This window comes from Artemia sp. Qi Xiang Cuo, chromosome 16 (assembly GCF_049724085.1).
Source record: "Artemia sp. Qi Xiang Cuo chromosome 16, ASM4972408v1, whole genome shotgun sequence".
Lineage (NCBI taxonomy): Eukaryota > Metazoa > Arthropoda > Branchiopoda > Anostraca > Artemiidae > Artemia > Artemia sp. Qi Xiang Cuo.
The window spans coordinates 24873045-24899055 of NC_142809.1; the positions used below are offsets into that span (position 1 = coordinate 24873045).

General features: G+C 34.1%; 1 protein-coding gene across 3 annotated transcripts in view; it reads left to right on the plus strand.

Annotated features, from left to right (window-relative positions):
• LOC148942708 (protein madd-4-like) overlaps positions 1-26011 on the plus strand; it is a 305059-nt gene that overhangs the window by 32003 nt on the left and 247045 nt on the right. For all 3 annotated transcript variants that reach the window (XR_016143070.1, XM_089102254.1, XM_089102253.1), the window contains exons 3-4: positions 2287-2445; positions 23980-24207. Coding sequence is in view for 2 of the 3 variants with exons in the window: in XM_089102254.1 (XP_088958380.1) it covers positions 2287-2445; positions 23980-24207 (387 nt within the window). In the remaining variant the exon portion in view is untranslated. The remainder of the gene's footprint in view (positions 1-2286; positions 2446-23979; positions 24208-26011) is intronic.

The window sequence follows — 26011 nt, forward strand, 5'->3', positions numbered from 1 at the left end:
TCTTATAAACTTCATAGGGGGCTCATTTGATTGAAAATTGAAAGTTCAAGTTCACTTTTTAACGCCAAAAGATATTGGAGGGTAACCAGCCACCCCCACGCCCTTTTTTCCCAAATGCATACGACACAAATTTTGAGATAGCTATTTTGCTAAAAATAGTTCAAAGATCATATAACAAAAACTCCGGTGTCGACACAACTCGCTAGGGCCCGGGGGCAGGCGTTGTAAGTTATGTCCTGGGGGAATATATGGTTCTTATGGAAGGGATGCTCGTAAAAACTACAAATAGGAGTCAATCGATTGGAAATTGAAAGTTCTAGTTCAGTTTTAGATAGTTAAAAGAGATTGGAGGGCACATAACTCCCCTCCCCCTCCACGCCCTTTTTTTCTTAAACCCATCTGCTAAGAACTTTGAGATAGTCATTTTTTTAAATATAGTTCAAAGACCATATAACGAAAACTCCGGGATCGACACAGCCCTCCAGGGCCTGAGGGCAGGCGTTTTAAGTTATGCCCTTGGGGACTATATAGTTCTTATGGAAGGGATACTCGTATAAACTTCAGAGAGGACTCTTTTGATTGGAAATTGAAAGTTCTATTTCAGTGTTTGAGAGTCAAAAGGGATTGTAGGGCAACTAGCCCCCCCCCCAACCCCACCCCCCTTTGTCCCGAATGCATCCGGGAACTATGCAAAATACTGCAAAAGTCGGATAAGAAAAATTCCGGTGTCGATACAACCCCCAGGGTCCGTGGGAAGACGTTCTAAGTTATGCCCTAAAGGCATGTATGGTTCTTATGAAAGGGATGCTCGTATAAACTTCATAAAGGGCTCATTTGATTGTAAATTGAAAGTTCTATTTCAGTTTCTGAGAGTCAAAAGAGGTTGGAGGGTAACTAGCCCCCCCCCCAACCCCACGCCCCTTTGTCCCGAATGCATCCGGGAACTATACAAAATACTGCAAAGGTCGGATAAGAAAAATTCTGGTGTCAATACAACCCCCAGGGTCCGTTGGAAGGCCTTCTAAATTATGCCCTAAAGACACGTATGGTTCTTATGAAAGGGATGCTCGTATAAACTTCATAAAGGGCTCCTTTGATTGGAAATTGAAAGTTCTAGTTCTGACACAAACCCATTTTTTCACTTTGATATTTTTACTTTGATACCAGTTTTGATATTTTGATGAACATTTCATTATTTTTTAAAAGTTTGATTTTGAAATAAGGAATTTGTAAAAACATGAAACTTTTTCTAATCAAAACGAACAAAAATTAATTAAAAAAAACTTTCCGCAAAAATAAGTTTTTCAGAGAAAAGTAAAGGCCATTTTAAACTTAACCTCAGCAGACCCAAATACCTGTTAAAATTCAAACTCAAAACGACCAGACATTACTATTAAAGAATAAATGAAACCCGAAACGAACAGAAATAAAATAAAAAATCATAGCAAAAAACATACAACAAGTAATAATATAAATGAATAAACATATCTTAAAGCGAGTGATGCTTAGATTGAATATGAAAAACTAGCTTAAAACGAAAAAAAAATTGCTATGGAAGTATAAATGAAACTTAAAACGAACAGAAATTAAATAAACAATCAATGCAAACAAACATACAATAGATATGAATGTAAATAAATAAATAAATAAATTGTGAAACGAGTGAAACTTAAATTGAATATGCAAATCAAGCTTGAATCGAACAAAAATCACTACAAACAAGAGTTTGGGTATCGCCTCCTTCTCTCACTATAAAAGTCTAAAACCTACTGCGTAATTAATCACGAAAATTAATTTCTTTGCTGAATATGTTTGTAAACTGGTTCCGTCCTCCCAAATCTCAAATGTTTAGCGATTTTCCCCTGATATCTCCCATAAGGTCATTAGTTCATAGTGTTTGTTTTCAGTGACCATCCGATTTTTCCTTAATTGCTTTCTTTTCATTGTTTTCTTGAAGTTCGATTTTTGTTTGTTTAAGATTTATCTTAGTCTATCAATGTTTTCTTAAGCCTTTTAATTTTTTACCTACTAATTTTTTGTTATTTAAAGATTTCTTGTGCACTTATTCGTTTTGATAACATTCCGTTTTTCCTTTTCATCCCTTTTCCTTTTCATTTATCTATTTCCTTTTCATCCAGAACAAAAATAAATTTCTATGATTGTTCTTAGTTTATGTCATGTAAGTTCAACGTATAAAATAAATAAAACAAGCAGTACACCGTTATAAATACTAAAAATTGGTGAAAAAGTGTAAAAAATTGAATTATTAAATGCATATCTACCTAGTTTCAAGATTGTACCCATAGTTACTGGACTGAATGGACAGAATGGTCTTCTTGTAGCAGGTCTTGTGAGAACGGTCTTCAATTCAGAACAAGACGATGTATTGAAGGAAGTTGTGGTTCCAACATTACTAAAGAAATTCGTGTTTGCAACAGTCAAAAAGTAACTGATTTACTTTGATTTTCTAGTTCATCCATCATAGCTTAGATCCTAGCTCTGTTTATTAAGTGTTCTTTTAAGATAATTAACTAAAAAAAATAGGTTTTTTTAACTGAAAGTAAGGAGCGACATTAAAACTTAAAACTAACATAAATTATTCCTTATATGAAAGAGGCTTTCCCCTCATCAACGCCTCGATCTTTACTCTAATTTTTTTTTTTGTTTAAAAAAAAATAGAGTTGTTAGAAATTAAAACTTTAGCTTAAAGAGCGAGGCGTTGAGGAGGGGACAGCCCCTTTCATATTCGGAATAATTTCTGTTCGTTTTAAGTTTTAATGTCGCTCCTTACTTTCAGTTAAAAAAACTTGTTTTTTTTATTTAATTTTTGAACGTTTTTTGTATAAATGCAGGTTTTGATCTTGGATCACATTACATGAATAATTAAAACAAAATTTTCATATTGATTTACTTTTATTTGGTTAAATGGCTTTCTCGAAAATTGTTTCATTTTATTTACGAACGCTTTTATTAGTAATTAATATAAGTAACTTAAGAATTAACTTACGTAACGAAATTCTGTAATAATATATTTTTAATACGTATATTAGGGGGTTCTCCCCCTAGTCAATACCTTGCTCTTTAAGCGAAAGTTCGAATTTTGTTCCAATTCTTTACAAATGACCGCTTAATCACAAAGGCCGGTAATTAGAATAAATAGCTCTTATGAAAGTACTAAAAGATCTCTGGCTTAAAGAGTGAGGTATTGACTAGGGGGTGAATTCAATGATATATGTAATATTTTCTGCTCGTTTAAAGTTTTGTTGCTGCTGTTGTTGCAGTTGAAAAACTAGTTTTTTTATATTTAATTTCTGATCTTTTTTTAAATAATGCTGGGAAGTCCGGCATCCCCTTCATAGCAATGTCCCTTCCCCCATGAAAACTTCCTTCATGGAAAAATCCTCCTACATAACCCTCGACCCCCCCCCCCCACTACCAGGAAATATCTCCCCTGAAAACGTCTGTACTGTATACTTCCCACTAACGAATACTATATGTTAACATTGGGTAAAGTTCATAACTTTCAGCCCTCCTCCCGGGATTTTCGGGGGATTAAGTCATCCTAAAAAACATACTTATAATTTTTTCGAACATGCTAAACAAAATGGCTATCTCAAAATTTTGATCAGGTGACTTTGGGAAAAAAATTAGCGCGGGAGGGGGCCTAGCTGCCCTCCATTTTTTGGTCACTTAAAAAGGGCAGTGGAACTTTTAATTTCCATTCCACTGAGTCCTCCCACGATGTTCTAGGACCACTTGGTCGATAAGATCACCCCTGAAAAAAAAAAAACAAAAACAAATAAACACGCACCCGTGACTTTTCTTCTGGCAAAAAATGCAAAATTCCACATTTTTGTAGATAGGAGCTTGAAACCTCTACAGTAGGGTTCTCTGATGCGCGCAATATGATGGTGTGATTTTCATTAAGGTTCTATAGTTTTTAGGCGATCTTTTCCCCTTTTTTCGAAAATCAGACAAATTTATTCAGGCGCGTAACTTTGGACTAAACTTGATGAAACTTATATATTTAAAATCAGCATAAAAATCCAATTCTTTTGATGTATCTATTAGTATCAAAATCCCGTTTTTTAGAGTTTCGGTTACCATTGAGCCGGGTCCCAATAACCAATACTAGCCTATATGTTAACATTGGGTGAAGTTCACAACTTTCAGCCCTCCCCCTTGGGGCTTCGAGGGATTAATTCATCCTAAAAGACATAGTTATAATATTTTCGACCATGCTGAATAAAATGGCTATCTCAAAATTTTGATCGGGTGACTTTGGGAAAAAAATGAGCGTGGGAGGGGGCCTAGTTGCCCTCCACTTTTTTCGGTCACTTAAAAAGGGCACTAGAACTTTTAATTTCAGTTCCAATGATCCCTCCCACGATATTCTAGGACCACTGGGTCGATATGATCACCCGTGGGAAAAAAAATAATAAACACGCATCCGTGATAGTTCTTCTGGCAAAAAATGCAAAATTCCACATTTTTGTAGATAGGAGCTTGAAACCTCTACAGTACGATTTTCTGATGCGTTGAATATGATGGTGTGATTTTCACTAAGGTTCTATAGTTTTAAGGGGGTCTTTCCCCCTTTTTTTGAAAATCAGCGAAATTTTCTCATGCGCGTAACTTTTGATAGGTAAAATTAAACTTGATGATACTTATATTATTTGAAATCAGAATTAAAATCTGATTATTTTGATGTATCTATTGGTATTAAAATTCCGTTTTTTAGAGTTTTGGTTACCATTGAGCCGGGTCGCTCCTTACTTACAGTTCGTTACCACGAACTGTTTGATAGCTCTGTCGTGTAAGCGTCTTTTACTGTTTCAAACATATACCTTGTTTTATAAATTACAAATCCTAAAATAAACAATTGCGAAGAAAGGAGTTGAACAAAGGAGCTCTTTCTATCTCACCGCCTTCTAGAAGAAACCCAATCAATATATATGCTAATGAAATTTCTGACTAGAATAATTTATAATAACATTCATATTTTCATTAATAATTATCTGTGCCTTTATTAATCTAAATAAGGCTTCTCAGTTTTACAATCGAGTCAACTTCATTTTGATAGCCTTTGGATGAATTTTGACCGATGTCATTGGGCGGAAATAGTTTTACACCTCCTCAGAAACTGGTTACGCTGCTAGACATGAAGAACAAATAGATACTATTTTTCTTAAATCCCAAAGAATAAAAGATACATGACTGAGGTAAAGTTCTACCAAATCATATTATTGAGTTATAAATAAAATGAATACACCATTCGATGCCTTTTTTTTATGCTGATAACGAATATAATAATCATTTCTATCGGAAATGAATTTCCGCCCCCCCCCCCTATATATACCTAACCCAACCTAACCCTGAATGGGCATATATAGGGGGGGGGGCTGAAATTCATTTCCGATAGAAATGCTTATTATATTCGTAATCAGCATAAAAAAAAGGCATCGCATGGTGTATTCACTTTATTTCTAACTCAATAATATGATTTGGTAGAACTTTACCCCTGACTGATTTGAGGTATAGACCAACGAAGAAGAAAGTTTGAAATTTCTGAATATAGTCACATAAAGGTACACCTTTATTTACTTTGTAAAGGAAGTCCCTTGATTTTCATACAGACTTGCGATAACTAATGTAAATCTTAACTGACGCCGCGGTGGTCTCTTTAATAAACTTCTCTTCTTGTCGAGCTATTTGCTATAGATAGCATTAACCAATAACAGCAAATTCAAAAGAAGAGAAATAGTGTTTATTGCGTGTATTCACAGGATTTTTCCTCAAATCCGGAATGGCCTCAACACAAATACTAAAATAAACAAGATCTGTAGAGTTATAGATAGTTTTCCATATAGTATATTAGACTCTGTTCGTCATTTGAAATATCTCTTTTTTTGTGTGTGTTTGAAAAAACAAATAATGAGTCTTGTACCTTGAACTGGAGGCAGCGAAATATATCAGACAGTTCGTGGTAACGAATTGTAAGTAAGAAGTGACCCGGCTCAATAGTGTCCGAAACTCTAAAAAATGGGATTTTGATACCAATAGACACAATACATCAAAAGAATTGGATTTTTCGTTGATTTAAAATACATAAGGTTTATCAAGTTTAGTTTTATACAAAAGTTACGAGCCTGAGACAATTTTCTTATTTTCAAAATAAGGGGAACACACCCCTTAACATTCAAAAAATCTTAATGAAAACCACACCATCAAATTCAGCGCATCAGAGAACCCTATTGTAGAAGTTTCAAGCTCCTATCTGCAAAAATGTGGATTTTTTGCCAGAAGAAAGATCACGGATGCGTGTTTGTTTGTTTGTTGTTTGTTTGTTTTTTCCCAGGGGTGATCGTATTGACTCAGGGATCCTTGAATATCTCGACAGGGTTCATTCGAAAGAAAATTAGAAGTTTTAGTGCCATTTCTAAGTGACAAATAAAATGGAGGACAACTAGGCCCCCTCTCACGCTCATTTTTTCCCCAAAGTTATCCGATCAAAATTTTGAGATAGCCATTTTGTTCAGCATGGTCAAAAATATAGTATCTATATCTTTGAGGATGACTTAATCCCCCACAGTCCCTTGGGGAAGTGCTGCAAGTTGTGAACTTTGCCCAATGTTTACATATAGTATTGTTTATTGGGAAGTATACAGACGTTTTCAGGGGGGATGTTTTTTGGTAGTGGGGGGGGGGGGTCAGGGGTCACGTCGGAGGATCTTTCCACGGAGGAAGTTTTCATGGAGGAAGGGACATTGCTATGGACATTGCGCCAGATTTTCCATCATTATTAAAAAAAAAACATCGGAAATTAAATTAAAAAAAAACAAGTTTTTCAACCGAAAGTAAGGAGCAACATCAAAGCATAAAACTAATAGAAATTATTAAGTATATGATTGGGATTGCCCCCTAGTCAATACCTCGCTCTTTACGCTAAAGTTTTTTCTAGTACTTTCATAAGAGTTATTTATTCTAATTAACGGCCTTTGTGATTAATGGGTCATTTTTAAAGAATTGGAACAAAATTTGAACTTTAACTTAAAGAGCGAAGTATTGACTAGGGGGCGAACCCAATAATATACGTATTAAAAATATATAAAAATAGAAGTTCGTTACTTAAGTTAATTCGTAAGTTACGTATATTTATTACTAATAAGAACGTTCTTAAATAAAATTAAACAACTTTCGAGAAAGCCATTTAACCAGAAAAAAGTAAAATTAATATCCAAATTTCGTTTTAATTATTTATATGCGGTGAGCCAAAATTAAAACATGCATTAATTCAAAAACGTTCAAAAATTAAATAAAAAAAAAACAAGTTTAACTGAAAGTAAGGAGCGACATTTTAACTTAAATCGAACGCAAATTATTCCTTAATTGAAAGAGGCTGTCCCCTCCTTAACGCCTCGCTCTTTACGCTAAAGTTTGACTCTTTCTCACAATTCTATTTCTTAAAAGAATAAAAACTTTAGCGTAAAGAGTGAGATGTTGAGGAGGGGCCACCCCCTTTCATATACGGAATAATTTCTGTTCGTTTTAAGTATTAAGTTTAATGCCTTACTTTCAGTTAAAAAAACTTGTTTTTTAGTTAACTTTTATCAGACAGTTCGTGGTAACGAACTGTAAGTAAGGAGCGATCCGGCTCAATGGTAACCGAAACTCTAGAAAACGGGTTTTTGATACCAATAGATACATCAAAAGAATTAGATTTAATGCTGATTTCAAATATATAACTTTCATCAGGTTTAGTGCTACCCATCAAAAGTTAAGCGCCTGAGAAAATTGGCTGATTTTCAAAAAAGGGGGAAAGACCCCCTAAGAGCTATAGAACCTTAATGAAAATCACACCATCATATTCAGCGTATCAGAGAACCCTACTGTAGAGGTTTCAAGTACCTATCTACAAAAATGTGGAACTTTGCATTTTTTGCCAGAAGAAAGATCACGGATGCGTGTTTATTTGTTGTTTTTTTTTTTTCCCAGGGGTGATTGTATCGACCCAGTGGTCCTAGAATATCGTGGGAGTGCTCATTGGAACGGAAATTAATAGTTCTAGTGCCCTTTTTAAGTGACTAAAAAAATAGAGGGCAACTAGGCCCCCTCCCACGCTTATTGTTTTCCCAAAGTCACCCGATCAAAATTTTTAGATGGCCATTTTGTTCAGCATGGTCAAAAATATGATAAATATGTCTTTTAGGATGACTTAATTCCCCGAAGTCCCCAGGGGGAGGGCTAAAAGTTATGAACTTTACCCAATGTTAACATATAGTATTGGTTATTGGGAAGTATACAGAAGTTTTCAGGTGTTTTTTTTTCTGGTAGGGGGGGGTTGGGTGGGTCGAGGGTTATGTTGGAGGATCTGTCCATGAAGGAAGTTTTCATGGGGGAAGGGAAATTGCCATGAAGGGGGCGCCGGACTTGCCAGCATTATTTATTGGTTAGTGGGAATTATAAAGACATTTTCAGGAAGGATTTTTTTCTGGAGGGTGGGGCTGGAGGAGGGGGTTACTCGGGAGAATATTTTCATGGAGGATGTTTCTTTGGGGTAAGGGACATTTCTATGAAGGGGTTGCCGGATTTCCAAGCATTATTTAAAAAACGATCAGAAATTAAATTACAAAAAAAACAAGTTTTTTTCAACTGAAAATAAGAAGCAACATTAGAACTTAAAACGAACAGAAATTATATAGTATGTGAGGGGGTTCTCCCCCAAGTCAATACCTCGCTCTTTACGCTACAGTTTTTTTTAGTGCTTTCAAAAGAGCTATCTATTCCAATTAAACGGCCTTTGTGATTCAGGGGTTTGTGAATCAAATTTTTTTTAATTTTTAACGTAAAGAACGTGGTAATGACTAACGGGAGAATCCCCTCATATACGTAATAAAAAAAAACAGTAATAAAAAAACAAGCGATACGGCTCAATAGTAATCGAAACCTTTAAAAATAGAATTTCAATGTCAATAAATGTATCAAAAGAATGTGTTTATAATGCTGATTCTAAATTTATAAATTTTATTAAGTTTAGTATTACTCATCTAAGGCTAAGAGCCTGAGAACATTTACCCGATTTTTTAAAGAGGGGAGAAACATCCAGTACAAGTGAAAGAATTTTAATGATAATCACACCGTCAGATTCAGCGTATCAGAAAACCCTATTACATAGGTTTCAAGCTCATATCTGCAAAAATCTGCAACTTTGTATTTTTGCCAGAAGAAAAATATATGAATATAGAAGTTACGTAAGTTAATTTGTAAATTACGTCATAACCAAATTTAGAAACATCCATTTAGCAAAAGAAAAGTAAAATTTTTATGCAATTTTTTTTTACTTATTCAATGAAGGTGAGCCAAAATAAAAGCTGCATTAACTAAAAAACGATCAGAAATTAAATAAAAAAAACAAGTTTTTTAAACTGAAAGGAAGCAGCGACATTAAAACTTAAAACGAACAGAAATTATTTCGTATATTATAGGGACTGTCCCCTCCTCGCCACCTCGCTCTTTACGCTAAAGTTTGACTATGTCTCACAACTTTATTTTTTAAAACAATAAAAAACTTTAGCGTAAAGAGCGAGGCGTTGAGGAGTGGACAGCCCCTTTCATATACGGAATAATTTCTGTTCGTTTTAAGTTTTAATATCGCTCCTTACTTTCAGTTTAGAAAAACTTGTTTTTTTTATTTAATAAGACTTAGAAGCGTGTTCGCGTTGGGACATTGGATGTCCTATAAGACAACAAATCAATGAGGCTATATTTCCAAGCATGTGTTCATGCAAGTAAAATAAAATGGTACTTGTCTATAATATAAAACACACTCGAGAAGTGAAGTTTGGTGAATGCTAAGGAAATAAAACAAAATATGATGAATATACAATGCTTTAGTAACAAAATTATGAAAACTACCACAAAGAATTATGGAAGGGGGCCACCCAGAGCGCGTAACCTAAAATAACCTAACCTAACCAAAATCCCAACTAAATATTTAATTAAAAAATAGCTATAATATGGTTTCTCAACGAGCCGAAGGTTATTATCTGGTATAGACATCGTGAAAAACTGAATATTCGCAAAACAAGTTCTCGAGTGTGTTTTATATTTTAGACAAGTACCAAAAAATATAGTTTGGGTTTTATATACGGTTTAGGGGAATTGGAGATTCCTAACCTGGTTTTCAGATATTATTATTATTATTATTTGCGCATGTGACCAGTCATATGCGTAAAAATGTATTCCTGGAAAAGAATCATATTTTGACTTCAAGTTTTGGGATCCAAGTCCGTTTGTACTAGTATATGACCATTATTGATTTATTTTGCTTTCTTTTTTGCTCTCTGAGTGCTAGACAGAATTACTGCCTCTTTCCAGTCTCAGACATTTTAACCGTCATTTGCGACGTTGCGTAAAAGAATTCGCTGCTTAGTCTAAGTAAATCATATTTGCCAAAGGTGATAAAGTCACAGAGTCGTGCTATATTGTTAAATCTAGGATCTGACTCTTAAGTTGCATTAAAAATGATTTGTCATGAATTTGATTTTAAAAACTAGAAAGTTTTTACGTTAAAACTAAATGTTTCCGGCGTTCTGAAGAAGAATGGAAAAATCTACCGCCTGGTTTTTAAATTGCCGAATAAAAACGTTTCCAGAATGAATTTTTACCAAAATTGGTTTGAGAGTAGAAGTTTTGTTGCCTATTTATCCCAATATACAAAGCTTTATTTTCATTCTTGCTGAACTTTGGTGCTCTGAATTTGTAGACTGCTGCTGCAGAATCAGCTCAATGATTTTGGGCTTTAAAGATGCTGTATATTGGTTGGAGTCTCCATCAAATTCACTTTCTTAGCACGATAGAGAAATGATATTCCAGAAAAAGAATGCTCGCAAAATGACCCCATACAATTCCTCACATGGCTTGGCCTAAAATCCCGAAGTGGTAGGGCAGCCTGTGGTTTGATTAACAAGCAATAACAAACCTTTACAAGAATATAAGATTATTTTTTTTGGTGGGAGTTTTAATGGGTTTAGTTTCACCTTACTTTACAATTATGGGTTTAGTATATAATAGTTTAACAACAAAATCAAACATTTTCGAATATGTTACCGGGAATGTGTATGGTGGGAGGAACATTAAATTTGAAAAACATCCATTTTTTCCTAGAATTGATTAACTTTGATTCTATTATGTTTGAAGTTTCGGAATTTGTTGTTATTTTATGAATGCCTAATTGATTTTAAAGTTTATCAATTTTGAAGTACACTATATTTTTTGAAGTACACTTTATTGAAGTACACTATATTTTTTGAAGTACACTTTATTGAAGTACACTATATTTTTTGAAGTTTATCAATTTTGAAGTACACTATATTTTTTGAAGTACACTTTATTGAAGTACACTATATTTTTTGAAGTTTATCAATTTTGAAGTACACTATATTTTTTCTGTTATATGTTCTATTTGAGGCTTGTAATTATTAATGATTTCAAACTTACTTCATGGAATCAAAATACTTTTTTAGATTTTTATTCCCTGTCAACTTACTACTGTTTTTACTAAGCCCTTAAATTTAAAGATAATACTACTGGAGTCCAATTTTAAAACTTATCTCGTTTGTGAACTATTTTTATTTTTAATCTGTGTTAAAAAATTATTAATATATTCTTCAATCTTCCTAAGTGTCTTTGTGTTCTCAGGCTTTGTCATTTTGTTTATAAGATTTAGTATTCGGACAAAACTATTCTATAATGAATTTATTTCAATAGAATTACAAGCATGAGTTTTTTTTAGACATTCTCTTAGAAATTGTGTACTTGTATCAAACAGTTCGTGATACCGAACTATAAGTAATTAGCGATTCGGCCCAATAGTAACCAACACTCTAAAAAAAGGAATTTGGATATACAATATTATATAAAATGAATTTGTCTTTCATGTTAATTACAAATATACACAATTCATCGAGTTTAATGTTACCCATCGAAAGGTAAGAGCCTGAGAAAATTTTTCCGATTTTCGAAAAAGGGGTGAAAGACCCGCAAAACGTTAAGCCATCCTAATGAAAATTACATCATGAGATTCAGAACATCAAAGAACCCTACTTTAGAGGTTTCAAGTTACCATCTACAAAATTGTTAAATTTTGAATTTTTTGCCAGAAGAAAGATCCCGGATCTGTATTATTTGTTTGTTTTTTTTTTCCAAGAGAAAATTGTATCGAACCAACAGGATAAGATTGGTAGACGACTTATCCAAACCGAAGTTAAAAGCTTTAGTGCCATTTTGGAGTTGCCTCAAAGATAGGAGGGTAACTAGCCCCCCTCCCACGCCTGTTTTACCCTAAATATATTTGATCAAAAGATTTTAGTTTGCCATTTGGTTCAGCTCTTTGTCTCTGAGAATGAAATGACTCGCAACTCTGCAGCCCCTGGGGAAAGAGCTATAAGCTATGCAGTTTTCTCATTGTTTACATATTATTTTTAATGTTGGAAAATATACGAAAATTTTCCGGGAGGGAAGGATTTTCTATGGGGAGAATTTTTCACGGTAAAAAAAAATTTCAGGGGGGATATCCAGGGGAAATTCTACAAAGGAGGAATTTTTCGCAATTCATATACATAATTCTTTGGATTTGTCTTACTTTCTCATTCCCCACTCAATTTTACGGGAACAGAGACAGGGACAACTGTCTGGGGGAAATTTTCAGCAGGAAGGGAATTACCTAAGGGGATGTTTCAGTGGATGGGGAGATTTTCTACAGGAGGATCTTTCTATAGGGGGCGGGGAATTTCCCATGGAAAATTTACCAAGAAAGGGGAAACCCAACATGGTTTGAAAAACATTCAGAAATTAAATAAAACACAAGATTTTTCAAATGAAAGTAAGGAGAAATTTGTAGGAGGAATTGTCCTTGGGAAATTTTTGGTGGGAAATTTTCGGCGAGCAGAAATTTACTGGGGGGGGGGCTCCAGGCTGGATGAATTTTTGAGTGGGAGGAATCCTTATGTGGGGGAAACTTTATAGGGAAACTATCCACAGAGAGTGGAAGGGCATTCCCTGGCATGATTTGAAAATGATTAGAAATTAAATAAAAAAAAGTCCTTTGAACTGAGAGTAAGGAACAACTTTAAAAATTAAAACCAACAGAAATTATTCCATAGCCGTACACGAGGAAGGTATCCCCCTCATCAGTATCTCGTTCGATGCGCTGAAGTTTCTAGTGCTTTATAAAAGTATTTTTATTTCAATTCAACGGCCCTTGGTTTTCAGCAGTTGTTCTTAAAGAACTTTGATGAAAAGTATAACTAATCAGATCGTTTTAAATTTTAATGTAGCTCCTTTATTGCAATTGAAAAAGCTTGTTTTTTTTTATAAATTTGAGATTACATTAGAAATATAACATAGTTTACCATAGTTTACAATAATAGTTTACAAAGTGCGATATTTACGGAGGGAAATATGGAATGTTTAGAACTAGTTCAAAATCTATGTGTTTTATTGATTGTATTTTTGCTAAGTGATTTTTTTCTCGAATTTAACGGTTTGCAGTAAGAGTAAGATAATTGTGAAAGTAATTTTTTTTTTTTTTTTTTTTTTACTGTTAACTTGCCACACCAAGTTCAGTGAGGTCTAACCGTGCTCTGTTTATTTTACTTTATCATCATTATTATTGCTAGATCCCTGGAATGATACAATGCTTTTAGCTATTGTTTATATTAAAATCTGTTAAATATTAAAAATGAATAAGCCCGCTTCTCGTAACAAAAGTAATGTTGCTCAATAATAATATTCATGGCCAATTTGATAAGTTTCTGTTCATTCCTTATAGGATTAAATAAAAAAAACAAGTTTTTTTAACTGAAAGTAAGGAGTGACATTAAAACATAAAACGAACAGAAATTATTCCGTATATGAAAAGGGCTGGCCCCGCCGCAACGCCTCGCACTTTACGCTAAAGATTGTTATTGTTTTACAAAAATAGAGTTGTGAGAAAGAGTCAAACTTTAGCGTAAATAGCGAGGCGTTGAGGAGGAGACAGCCCCTTTCATATACGGAATAATTTCTGTTCGTTTTAAGTTTTAATGTCACTCCTTACTTTCAGTTAAAAAAACTTCTTTTTTTTAATTAATTTTTGAACGTTTTTGAATTAATACAGGTTTTGATTTTGGCTCACCGTACAAGAATAATTAAAAAATAAATATGCATATTAATTTTACTTTTATTTGGCTAAATGGCTAATGGCTTTCTCGAAAATTGTTTAATTTTATTTACGAGCGTTTTTATTAGTAATAAATATGCGTTACTTACGAATTCACTTACGTAACGAACTTCTATATTCATATATTTTTAATACATATATTAGGGGGTTCTCCCCCTTTACGCTGAAGTTCGAATTTTGTTCCAATTCTTTAAAAATGACCTCTTAATCACAAAGGCGATTAATTAGAATAAATAGCTCTTATGAAAGTACTAAAAAATCTTTGGCTTAAAGAGAGAGGCATTGACTAGGGGGCAAACCCAATCATATACATAATAATTTCTGTTCGTTTTAAATTTTGATATTGCTCCTTACTTTCAGATGATTTTTTTAATTTCTGATCGTTTTTTAAATAATGCTGGAAAATCCGGCGTCCCCATAGCATTCATCCTTCATAGCAATGTCCCTTCCCCCATGAAAACTTCCTCCATGGAATGATCCTCCCACATAGCCCCACGACCCCCCTTCCTCTGCAGAAAAAAAACCCTTGAAATCGGCTGTATACCACCCAATAACCAATACTATATGTAAACATTGGGCAAAGTTCATAACTTTCAGCCCTCCCCCTGGGGACTTAGGGGGATTAACTCATCCTAAAAGACATAGTTATTATATTTTCGACCATGCTGAACAAAATGGCCGTCTCAAAATTTTGATCGGGTGACTTTGGGAAAATAATGAGCATGGGAGGGGGCCTAGCTCCCCTCCATTTTTTTGGTAACTTAAAAAGGGAACTAGAACTCCTAATTTTCTAATGAGCCCTCCCATGGTATTCTAGGACCACTGGGTCGATACGATCACCCCTGGGGAAAAAAGGGCAAATAAGCACGCATCCGTGATCTTTCTTCTGGCAAAAAATACAAAATTCCACATTTTTGCAGATAGGAGCTTGAAGCCTCTACAGTAGGGTTCTCTCATATGCTGAATCTTATGGTGTGATTTTCATTAAGTTTCTATATTTTTTAGGGGGTGTTTCCTTCCTTTTACGAAAATAAGGAAAATTTTCTCAGGCGCGTAACTTTTGATGGGTAGAACTAAACTTGATAAAACTTATATATTTGAAATTAGCACTAAAATCTGATTCTTTTGATGTATCTACTGTTATCAAAATTCCGTTTTTTAGAGTTTCAGTTACTATTAAGCCGGGTCGCTCCTTACTTACAGTTCGTTACCACCAACTGTTTGATTAAATAAGAAAAGTTTTATTCAACAGAAAGTAAGGAGCAACATTAAAACTTAAAATGAATAGAAATTATTACGTATGTGAGGGGGCTCTCCCTCTCGTCAATACCTCGCTCTTCACGCTAAAGTTCGAATTTTGTTCCAATTCAATAAGAATGACCCCTGGATCACAAAGGCCGTTTAATTAGAATAAATAGCTCTTTTGAAAGTACTAAAAAAAACTTTATTGTAGAGAGCGAGGTATTGACGAGGGAGAGACTCCACTCATATACGTAATAATTTCTGTTCGTTTTACTTTTTAATGTTGCTCCTTATCCGGCACCTTTTTCATGGAAAATTCTATTCCTTAATGAAAAACTTCTCCATGGAAAGATCGTCCCACGTAACCCCCTCCCTCCAACACTTCCCCACCAGCAAAAAAATCCCCCCTGAAAACCTCCGTATATTTCCCAATAACCAATACTATATGTAAACAATGGGCAAAGTTCATAACTTCAGCCCTTCCCCCGGGGACTGTGGGGAATAAGTCATCCTCAAAGACATAGTTATTAGAGTTTTTGACTATGCCTAGAAAATGACTGTCTCAAAATATTGATCGGGTGACTTTGGAAAAAAAAGAGCCTGGGAAGGGGGCCTAGTTGCCCTCCAATTTTTTTGGTCACTTAAAAAAGGCACTAGAACTTTTAATTTACATTTGAATGAGCCCTCACTCGACATTCTAAGACCACTGGGTTGATACGATCACCCCTGGGGGAAAAAAAAATAAATAAACACACATCCGTGATCTTTCTTCTGACAAATAATACAAAATTCCACGTTTTTGTAGATATGAGCTTGAAACCGCTACAGTAGGGTTCTCTGATACGCTGAATTGGATGGTGTGGTTTTCATTAAGATTACAAGAATTTTTGGGTGTGTTTCCCCCTTTTTTGAAAATAAAGCAAATGTTCCCAGGCTCGTAACTTTTGATAGGTAGGACTCAACTTGATGAAACTTATATATTTGAAATGAGCATAAAAATCTGATCTTTTGATGTATCTATCGATGGAAAAATTGCCGCCTGGTTTTTAAATTGCCGAATAAAAACGTTTCCAGAATGAATTTTTACCAAAATTAGTTTGAGAGTAGAAGTTTTGTTGCCTATTTATCCCAATATACCAAGCTTTATTTTCATTCTTGCTGAACTTTGGTGCTCTGAATTTGCAGACTGCTGCTGCAGAATCAGCTCAATGATTTTGGGCTTTGAAGATGCTGTATATTGGTTGGAGTCTCCATTAAATTCACTTTCATAACGCGATAGAGAAAGGATATTCCAGAAAAAGAATGCTCGCAAAATGACCTCATACAATTGCTCGCATGGTTTGGCCTAAAATCCCGAAATGGTAGGGCAGCCTGTGATTTGATTAACAAGCAATAACAAACCTTTACAAGAAATATAAGATTATTTTTTTTGGTGGGAGTTTTAATGGGTTTAGTTTCACCTTACTTTACAATTATGGGTTTAGTATATAATAGTTTAGCAACAAAATCAAACATTTTCGAATATGTTACCAGGAATGTGTATGGTGGGAGGAACATGAAATTTGAAAGACATCCATTATTTCCTAGAATTGATTAACTTTGATCCCATTGTGTTTGAAGTTTCGGAATTTGTTGTTATTTTATGAATGCCTAATTAATTTTAAAGTTTATCAATTTTGAAGTACACTATATTTTTTCTGTTATATGTTCTATTTGAGGCTTGTAATTATTGATGATTTCAAATTTACTTCATGGAATCAAAATACTTTTTTAGATTTTTATTCCCTGTCAACCTACTAGCCTACTGTTTTTACTAAGCCCTTAAATTTAAAGATAATACTACTGGAGTCCAATTTTAAAACTTATCTCGTTTGTGAACTATTTTTAGTTTTTAATCTGTGTTAAAAAATTATTAACATATTCTTCAATCTTCCTAAGTGTCTTTGTGTTCTCAGGCTTTGTCATTTTGTTTATAAGATATAGTATTCGGACAAAACTATTCTATAATGTATTTATTTCAATAGAATTACAAGCATGAGTTTTTTTAGACATTCTCGTAGAAATAGTGTACTTGTATCAAACAGTTCGTGATACCGAACTATAAGTAATTAGCGATTCGGCCCAATAGTAACCAACACTCTAAAAAAAGGAATTTGGATATACAATATTATATAAAATGAATTTGTCTTTCATGTTAATTACAAATATACACAATTCATCAAGTTTAATGTTACACATCAAAAGCTAAGAGCCTGAGAAAATTTTTCCGATTTTCGAAAAAGGGGTGAAAGACCCGCAAAACGTTAAGCCATCCTAATGAAAATTACATCATGAGATTCAGAACATCAAAGAACTCTACTTTAGAGGTTTCAAGTTACCATCTACAAAAATGTTGAATTTTGAATTTTTTGCCAGAAGAAAGATCCCGGATCTGTATTATTTGTTTGTTGTTTTTTTCCAAGAGAAAATTGTATCGAACCAACAGGATAAGATTGGAAGACGACTTATCCAAATCGAAGTTAAAAGCTTTAGTGCCATTTTGGAGTTGCCATAAAGATAGGAGGGTAACTAGCCCCCCTCCCACGTCTGTTTTCCCCTAAATATATTTGATCAAAAGATTTTAGTTTGCCATTTGGCTCAGCTCTTTGTCTCTGAGAATGAAATGACTCGCAACTCTGCAGCCCCTGGGGAAAGAGCTATAAGCTATGCAGTTTTCTCATTGTTTACATATTATTTTTTATTGTTGGAAAATATACGAAAATTTTCCGGGAGGGAAGGATTTTCTATGGGGAGAATTTTTCACGGTAAAAAAAAATTTCAGGGGGGATATCCAGGGGAAATTCTACAAAGGAGGAATTTTTCGCAATTCATATACATAATTCTTTGGATTTGTCTTACTTTCTCATTCCCCACTCAATTTTACGGGAACAGAGACAGGGACAACTGTCTGGGGGAAATTTTCAGCGGGAAGGGAATTACCTAAGGGGATGTTTCAGTGGATGGGGAGATTTTCTACAGGAGGATCTTTCTATAGGGGGCGGGGAATTTCCCAAGGAAAATTTACCAAGAAAGGGGAAACCCAACATGGTTTGAAAAACATTCAGAAATTAAATAAAACACAAGATTTTTTCAAATGAAAGTTAGGAGAAATTTGTAGGAGGAATTGTCCGGGGGAAATTTTCGGTGGGAAATTTTCGGCGAGCAGAAATTTACTGGGGGGGAGGGGGGCTCCAGGCTGGAGGAATTTTTGAGTGGGAGGAATCCTTATGTGGGGGAAACTTTATAGGGAAACTATCCACAGGGAGTGGAAGGGCATTCCCTGGCATGATTTAAAAATGATTATAAATGAAATAAAAAAAAGTCCTTTGAACTGAGAGTAAGGAACAACTTTAAAAATTTAAACCAACAGAAATTATTCCATAGCCCTACACGAGGAAGGTATCCCCCTCATCAGTATCTTGTACGTTGCGCTGAAGTTTCTCGTGCTTTAAAAAAGTATTTTTATTTCAATTCAACGGCCCTTGGTTTTCAGCAGTTGTTCTTAAAGAACTTTGATGAAAAGTCAAACTAATCAGATCGTTTAAAATTTTAATGTAGCTCCTTTATTACAATTGAAAAAGCTTGTTTTTTTTATAAATTTAAGATTACATTAGAAATATAACATAGTTTACCATAGTTTACAATAATAGTTTACAAAGTGCGATATTTATGGAGGGAAATATGGAATGTCTAGAACTAGTTCAAAATCTATGTGTTTTAGCGATTGTATTTTTGCTAAGTGATTTTTTTCTCGAATTTAACGGTTTGCAGTAAGAGTAAGATAATTGTGAAAGTATTTTTTTTTTTTTTTTTACTGTTAACTTGCCACACCAAGTTCAGTGAGGTCTAACCGTGCTATGTTTATTTTACTTTATCATCATTATTATTGCTAGATCCCTGGAATGATACAATGCTTTTAGCTATTGTTTATATTAAAATCTGTTAAATATTAAAAATGAATAAGCCCGCTTCTCGTAACAAAAGTAATGTTGCTCAATAATAATATTCATGGCCAATTTGATAAGTTTCTGTTCATTCCTTATAGGATTAAATAAAAAAAACAAGTTTTTTTAACTGAAAGTAAGGAGTGACATTAAAACATAAAACGAACAGAAATTATTTCGTATATGAAAGGGGCTGCCCCCTCCTCAACGCCTCGCTCTTTACGCTAAAGATTGTTATTGTTTTACAAAAATAGAGTTGTGAGAAAGAGTCAAACTTTAGCGTAAAGAGCGAGGCGTTGAGGAGGAGACAGCCCCTTTCATATACGGAATAATTTCTGTTTGTTTTAAGTTTTAATGTCACTTTTTACTTTCAGTTAAAAAAAACTTGTTTTTTTTATTTAATTTTTGAACGTTTTTGAATTAATACAGGTTTTGATTTTGGCTCACCGTACATGAATAATTAAAAAAAAATATGCCTTTTAATTTTACTTTTATTTGGCTAAATGTCTTTCTCGAAAATTGTTTAATTTTATTTACGAGCGTTTTTATTAGTAATAAATATGCGTTACTTACGAATTCACTTACGTAACGAACTTCTATATTCATATATTTTTATTAAGTATACTAGGGGATTCGTCCCCCTGTTAATACTTCGCTCTATAAACTAAATCTCGAATTTCGTTGAAGTTTTTTAAAAATGGCCCTTTAATCACAAAGGCCGTTAATTAGAATAAATAGCTCTTATGAAAGTACTAAAAAATTTTTGGCTTAAAGAGCGAGGCATTGACTAGGGGGCAAACACAATCATACACGTGATAATTTCTGTTCGTTTTAAATTTTGATATTGCTCCTTACTTTCAGATGAATTTTTTTAATTTCTGATCGTTTTTTAAATAATGCTGGAAAATCAGGCGCCCCCTTCATAGCAATGTCCCTTCCCCCATGAAAACTTCCTCCATGGAATGATCCTCCCACATAGCCCCACGACCCCCCTTCCTCAAAGAAAAAAAAACCTTGAAAACGGCTGTATACTTCCCAATAACCAATACTATATGTAAACATTGGGTAAAGTTCATAACTTTCAGCCCTCCCCTCGGGGACTTAGGAGGATTAAATAAACCTAAAAGACATAGTTATTATATTTTCGACCATGCTGAACAAAATGGCTGTCTCAAAATTTTGATCTGGTGACTTTGGGAAAATAATGAGCGTGGGAGGGGGCCTAGTTTCCCTCCATTTTTTTGGTAACTTAAAAAGGGAACTACAACTCCTAATTTCCTAATGAGCCCTCCCACGATATTCTAGGACCACTGGGTCGATACGATCACCCCTGGGAAAAAAAAATAATAAACACACATCCGTGATCTTTCTTCTGGCCAAAAAATTTAATATTCCACATTTTTGCAGATAGGAGCTTGAAGCCTCTACAGTAGGGTTCTCTGATATACTGAATCTGTAAGTTTCTGTATTTTTTAGGGGGTGTTTCCCCCTTTTTACGAAAATCAGGAAAATTTTCTCAGGCGCGTAACTTTTGATCGGTTATATATTTAAAATCAGCATAAAAATCTGATCCTTTTGATGCATCTATTGGTTTCAAAATTCTGTTTTTTAGAGTTTCGGTTACTATTAAGCCGGGTCGCTCCTTACTTACAGTTCGTTACCACGAACTGTTTGATTAAATTAAAAAATTTTATTCAACAGAAGTAAGGAGCAACATTAAAACTTAAAACGAATAGAAATTATTACGTATGCGAGGGGGCTCTCCCCCTCGTCAATACCCTGCTCTTTACGCTAAAGTTCGAATTTTGTTCCAATTCTATAAGAATGACCCCTGAATCACAAAGGTCGTTTAATTAGAATGAATCGCTCTTATGACAGTAATAAAAAAACTTTAGTGTAAAGAGCGAGATATTGACTAGGAGGAGAATTCACTTATGTACGTAATAATTTCTGTTCGTTTTAAGTTTCAATGTTGCTCCTTATCCGGCGCCCTTTTCATGAAAAATTCCATTCACTCATGGAAAATTTCTCCATGGAAACATCGTCCCACGTAACCCCCTCCCTCCAACAGTTCCCCACCAGCAAAAAAATCCCCCCTGAAAACCTCCGTGTACTTCCCAATAGCCAAGACTATATGTAAACAATGGGCAAAGTTCATAACTTTCAGCCCTTCCCCCGGGGACTGTGGGGGAATAAGTCATCCTCAAAGACATAGTTATTAGAGTTTTTGACTATGCCTAACAAAATGGCTGTCTCAAAATTTTGATCGGGTGACTTTGGGAAAAAAAGAGCCTGGGAAGGGGCCTAGTTGCCCTCTATTTTTTTTGGTCACTTAAAAAAGGTACTAGAACTTTTAACTTACATTTGAATGAGCCCTCACTCGATATTCTAGGACCACTGGGTTGATACGATCATCCCTGGGGGAAAAAAACAAATAAATAAACACGCATCCGTGATCTTTCTTCTGACAAATAATACAAAATTCCACATTTTTGTAGATATGAGCTTGAAACCGCTACAGTAGGGTTCGCTGATACGCTAAATCGGATGGTGTGGTTTTCATGAAGATTACAAGAATTTTTGGGTGTGTTTCCCCCTTTTTTGAAAATAAAGCAAATATTCTCAGGCTCGTAACTTTTGATAGGAAGGACTCAACTTGATGAAACTTATATATTTGAAATGAGCATAAAAATCTGATCTTTTGATGTATCTATCAATGTTAAAATTACCTTTTTTTTAGTTTCGGTTTCTATTGAGTCGGGTCGATCCTTACTTACAGTTCGTTATCACGAACTGTTTGAATAAGCCTTCTAATGGAATGCAATATTACCCGGTTAATATAGATTATTTGGTTTCACTTTAAACCAGCCCAGTTAACCTTAGACAGAGTCAACTTAACCCTTTTGCAAATCTCAATCCCCTTTAGTTCAACGCATATTATACTTATCCGTTTTTACTTCAACTCCATTTATTTTAACCCGATATGTCCAGCTCAACACCCATTTTAGCTATTTTTCATTAAACCCAATCCTCTTTTAACTCGATGCCATGCACTTCACCAAGATACTCAACCCGACACAGTTCATTCTCCAATTTATTTTAATTGTTGGTCAGGATGGGGGGATTGTAGTTTTTTCTAAACAGGGTTCTTCGATATGGTGATTCCAAATATTGCAGTTTTTATTTCGATTTGATACTATTTTGTTCATTTTAAGGCTATTTTTCAAAATTCTCATAAATTTGTTTTCGAGAAATAGCTTTATCCTTAAGATTAATCAAAATGATAGTTATCATTCCTGAATTAACTTCAAATGGCGATTCTTCCTCACCTGGCAGTTTTTATTTTTAAACATGTTCTTGAATTTTCAGTTAGTATGGGACAGGATTCGTTTTTAGTAGATAACCCCTAAGTGTCAACAATGACTCCTCAAAAAATTATTATTATTATACTTCCTAATTTTTTTTAGAAGGAGAAGGGGTAGTGTGATCTCCACCTCAAATGGGAAACCAGAATGAGTCGTAGGGCGACCATTTCTAATGAATTGTGTATAAGTGCATGATTTATTGCAGAAAGTAATTGGGCAAGTACGGCCTCTCTGTGCCTTATTTCGTTGACCCTCCCGAAACTACAAAAGCGTATTGCTATTGGGGTCTTCCCCATTCCCAAACCAGAGACACACGCGTAAATGTTTACCTTCCCCTTATACAATGGCTGCATGAAGAACTCTCCTTTTCGATAAAAGTTAACTGTAAAAGTTAACTCTTGGTATTTCCAGGAATTTTTCAGGAGTGGCAAGATTACAATATGTTTTTGAACAAGGGGTAAACATTTCGGTTGCTTTTTTTTGGAATACTATTTATGATCTTGTAATTATGGAGGAATAAATCCCCAGATTACTTTCATCTTTCCCCGTGTTAAGCCCGACACATGTTAAAAAAGATGTGTTTATGCTCTGATTTATAACGATTTATAGCAATATTTGCTTTTATAATTTTCAGAGAGAATGAAATCGAAATATTTGAAGAACCCAAAATAAACCTGAGATAAAAAGAAGAATTGCAAACTCATGTATGAAATGGTAAATTCTTGGTAAAGTACTGCTGGGAAATTTATGCAAATACCTAGTTTTTATATTTGAGGGTCAAAAATGACCTTTTCCGTAGTTAATTCCTCTCTCGCTTCCTAATCAAAATCTAAAGTTACAGCCCAGGCTGAACAGTCATATAATTAGAGTTGAAAGTTGGATTAATTAACTTCAGCTAGCGTTAGACATATATTATTCAGCTTAAGTTATTCATGTCTCTGAATGACCGATAGTTTATGAAAAAAAAACTATTCCTGTTAGAGTTATGTCATTTATGGACTTAAAAGAATTAGTTAATTGCATTTCATTAGAGGTTTGCCGAGAAAAACTTTTACAGTCGTTACTGGTTATCAGTACGTTATTGTGCATACTCTTTTAAAGTTTGAAGGGGGATGATTCTTCCTTAGCTTTCCCAATGAGTACGTCCCCAATTATGAATATTTTCCAGGCCTGTAACTATGGCAAAACTCTTCGAGAAATCCAATGTGAGGCTTTTAATGGACAGATACAATATGGAAAGCAGAAAAAGTGGAAACCGTATTTTGACAGTGGCAATTTATGTGCTCTGACCTGTAAATCGGAGGATAATTTAGTGGCCGTCCTAACGGAAAAAGTAGAAGATGGAACTCCCTGCCCTGAAGGATCTAATAATGTTTGTATCGACGGAACATGCAAGGTATTTGACCTTCTGCCTTACTTTCATGTTGAAATTTGAATTTTCGCACTTAGTTTTACCTTTTCCTTTTTTCTTTCCCTTTGTTCAAAGTTTGACTCGTACACATTAAAGTTGTTACAAAATAGTATTTTTGACGTAAAAAAAAATCACGTTTCATTTAGCGACATGATATATTGCACCATATAACAAAGGCTTCTTTTATGTTAGCAACTACTACCCATTAATTGTTTTAATTTAAAGATCACAAGCAGCACCTTCTTAGGCCATTAATTAAAAAATGAAGTTCTTCCGAGGGAAGTAAAGAGCGAAGTTGAAACTTAAAACGAAAAAAAAATATTACTTCCCAGCCTATCTAACATATAACATATATCAATTGCACCATATAACAAAGACTTCTTTTATGTTAGCAACTACTACCCATTAATTGCTTTAATTTAAAGATCACAAGCAGCACCTTCTTAGGCCATTAATTAAAAAAAGAATTTCTTCTGAGGGAAGTAAAGAGCGAAGTTGAAACTTAAAACGAAAAAAAAATATTACTTACCAGCCTATCTAACATATAACATATATCAATTGCACCATATAACAAAGGCTTCTTTTGTGTTAGCAACTACTACCCATTAATTGCTTTAATGTAAAGATCACAAGCAGCACCTTCTTAGGCCATTAATTAAAAAAAGAAGTTCTTCTGAGGGAAGTAAAGAACGAAGTTGAAACTTAAAACGAAAAAAAAATATTACTTCCCAGCCTATCTAACATAAAACATATATCAATTGCACCATATAACAAAGGCTTCTTTTGTGTTAGCAACTACTACCCATTAATTGCTTTAATTTAAAGATCACAAGCAGCACCTTCTTAGGCCATTAATTAAAAAAAGAATTTCTTCTGAGGGAAGTAAAGAGCGAAGTTGAAACTTAAAACGAAAAAAAAATATTACTTACCAGCCTATCTAACATATAACATATATCAATTGCACCATATAACAAAGACTTCTTTTGTGTTAGCAACTACTACCCATTAATTTCTTTAATGTAAAGATCACAAGCAGCACCTTCTTAGGCCATTAATTAAAAAAAGAATTTCTTCTGAGGGAAGTAAAGAACGAAGTTGAAACTTAAAACGAAAAAAAAATATTACTTCCCAGCCTATCTAACATATAACATATATCAATTGCACCACATAACAAAGGCTTCTTTTGTGTTAGCAACTACTACCCATTAATTTCTTTAATTTAAAGATCACAAGCAGCACCTTCTTAGGCCATTAATTAAAAAAAGAAGTTCTTCTGAGGGAAGTAAAGAGCGAAGTTGAAACTTAAAACGAACAAAAATTATTACTTCCCAGCCTATCTAACATATATCAAAAAACTAGTGGAAATAAATCAACTGGTGATAATTTCCTATGTTTGTAGGATTACAGAAAACTAGCGCTTTACTGAAAACACAAAAGCCAAGTATAAAAAACAAAAATATGGATTTAAGAGTCAGAAGTAAATACGTAGCCTCACAACAACAAACTAATCTATAATGCTTTTCATAGTCTTACAGGAGCTATGATATCAGTAACTTTCAGTATACAATTAAAATTATCTTAAAAACTTAGGCATAAAAATAATATGTTTAAATTCATTAAATAGCATACAAAATAACGGATTGATTTATCAGGTAACATCTTTGTTTTCACCTAGTATTACTCGAAATGAAGAACATGTCAACGGTAATATGACTCTGGAAATCCAGTTATTTCTCTCTAAAAAAAAATGGAAAATTTCACGTTGTGATACAAATTCTAAAGCGAGTCT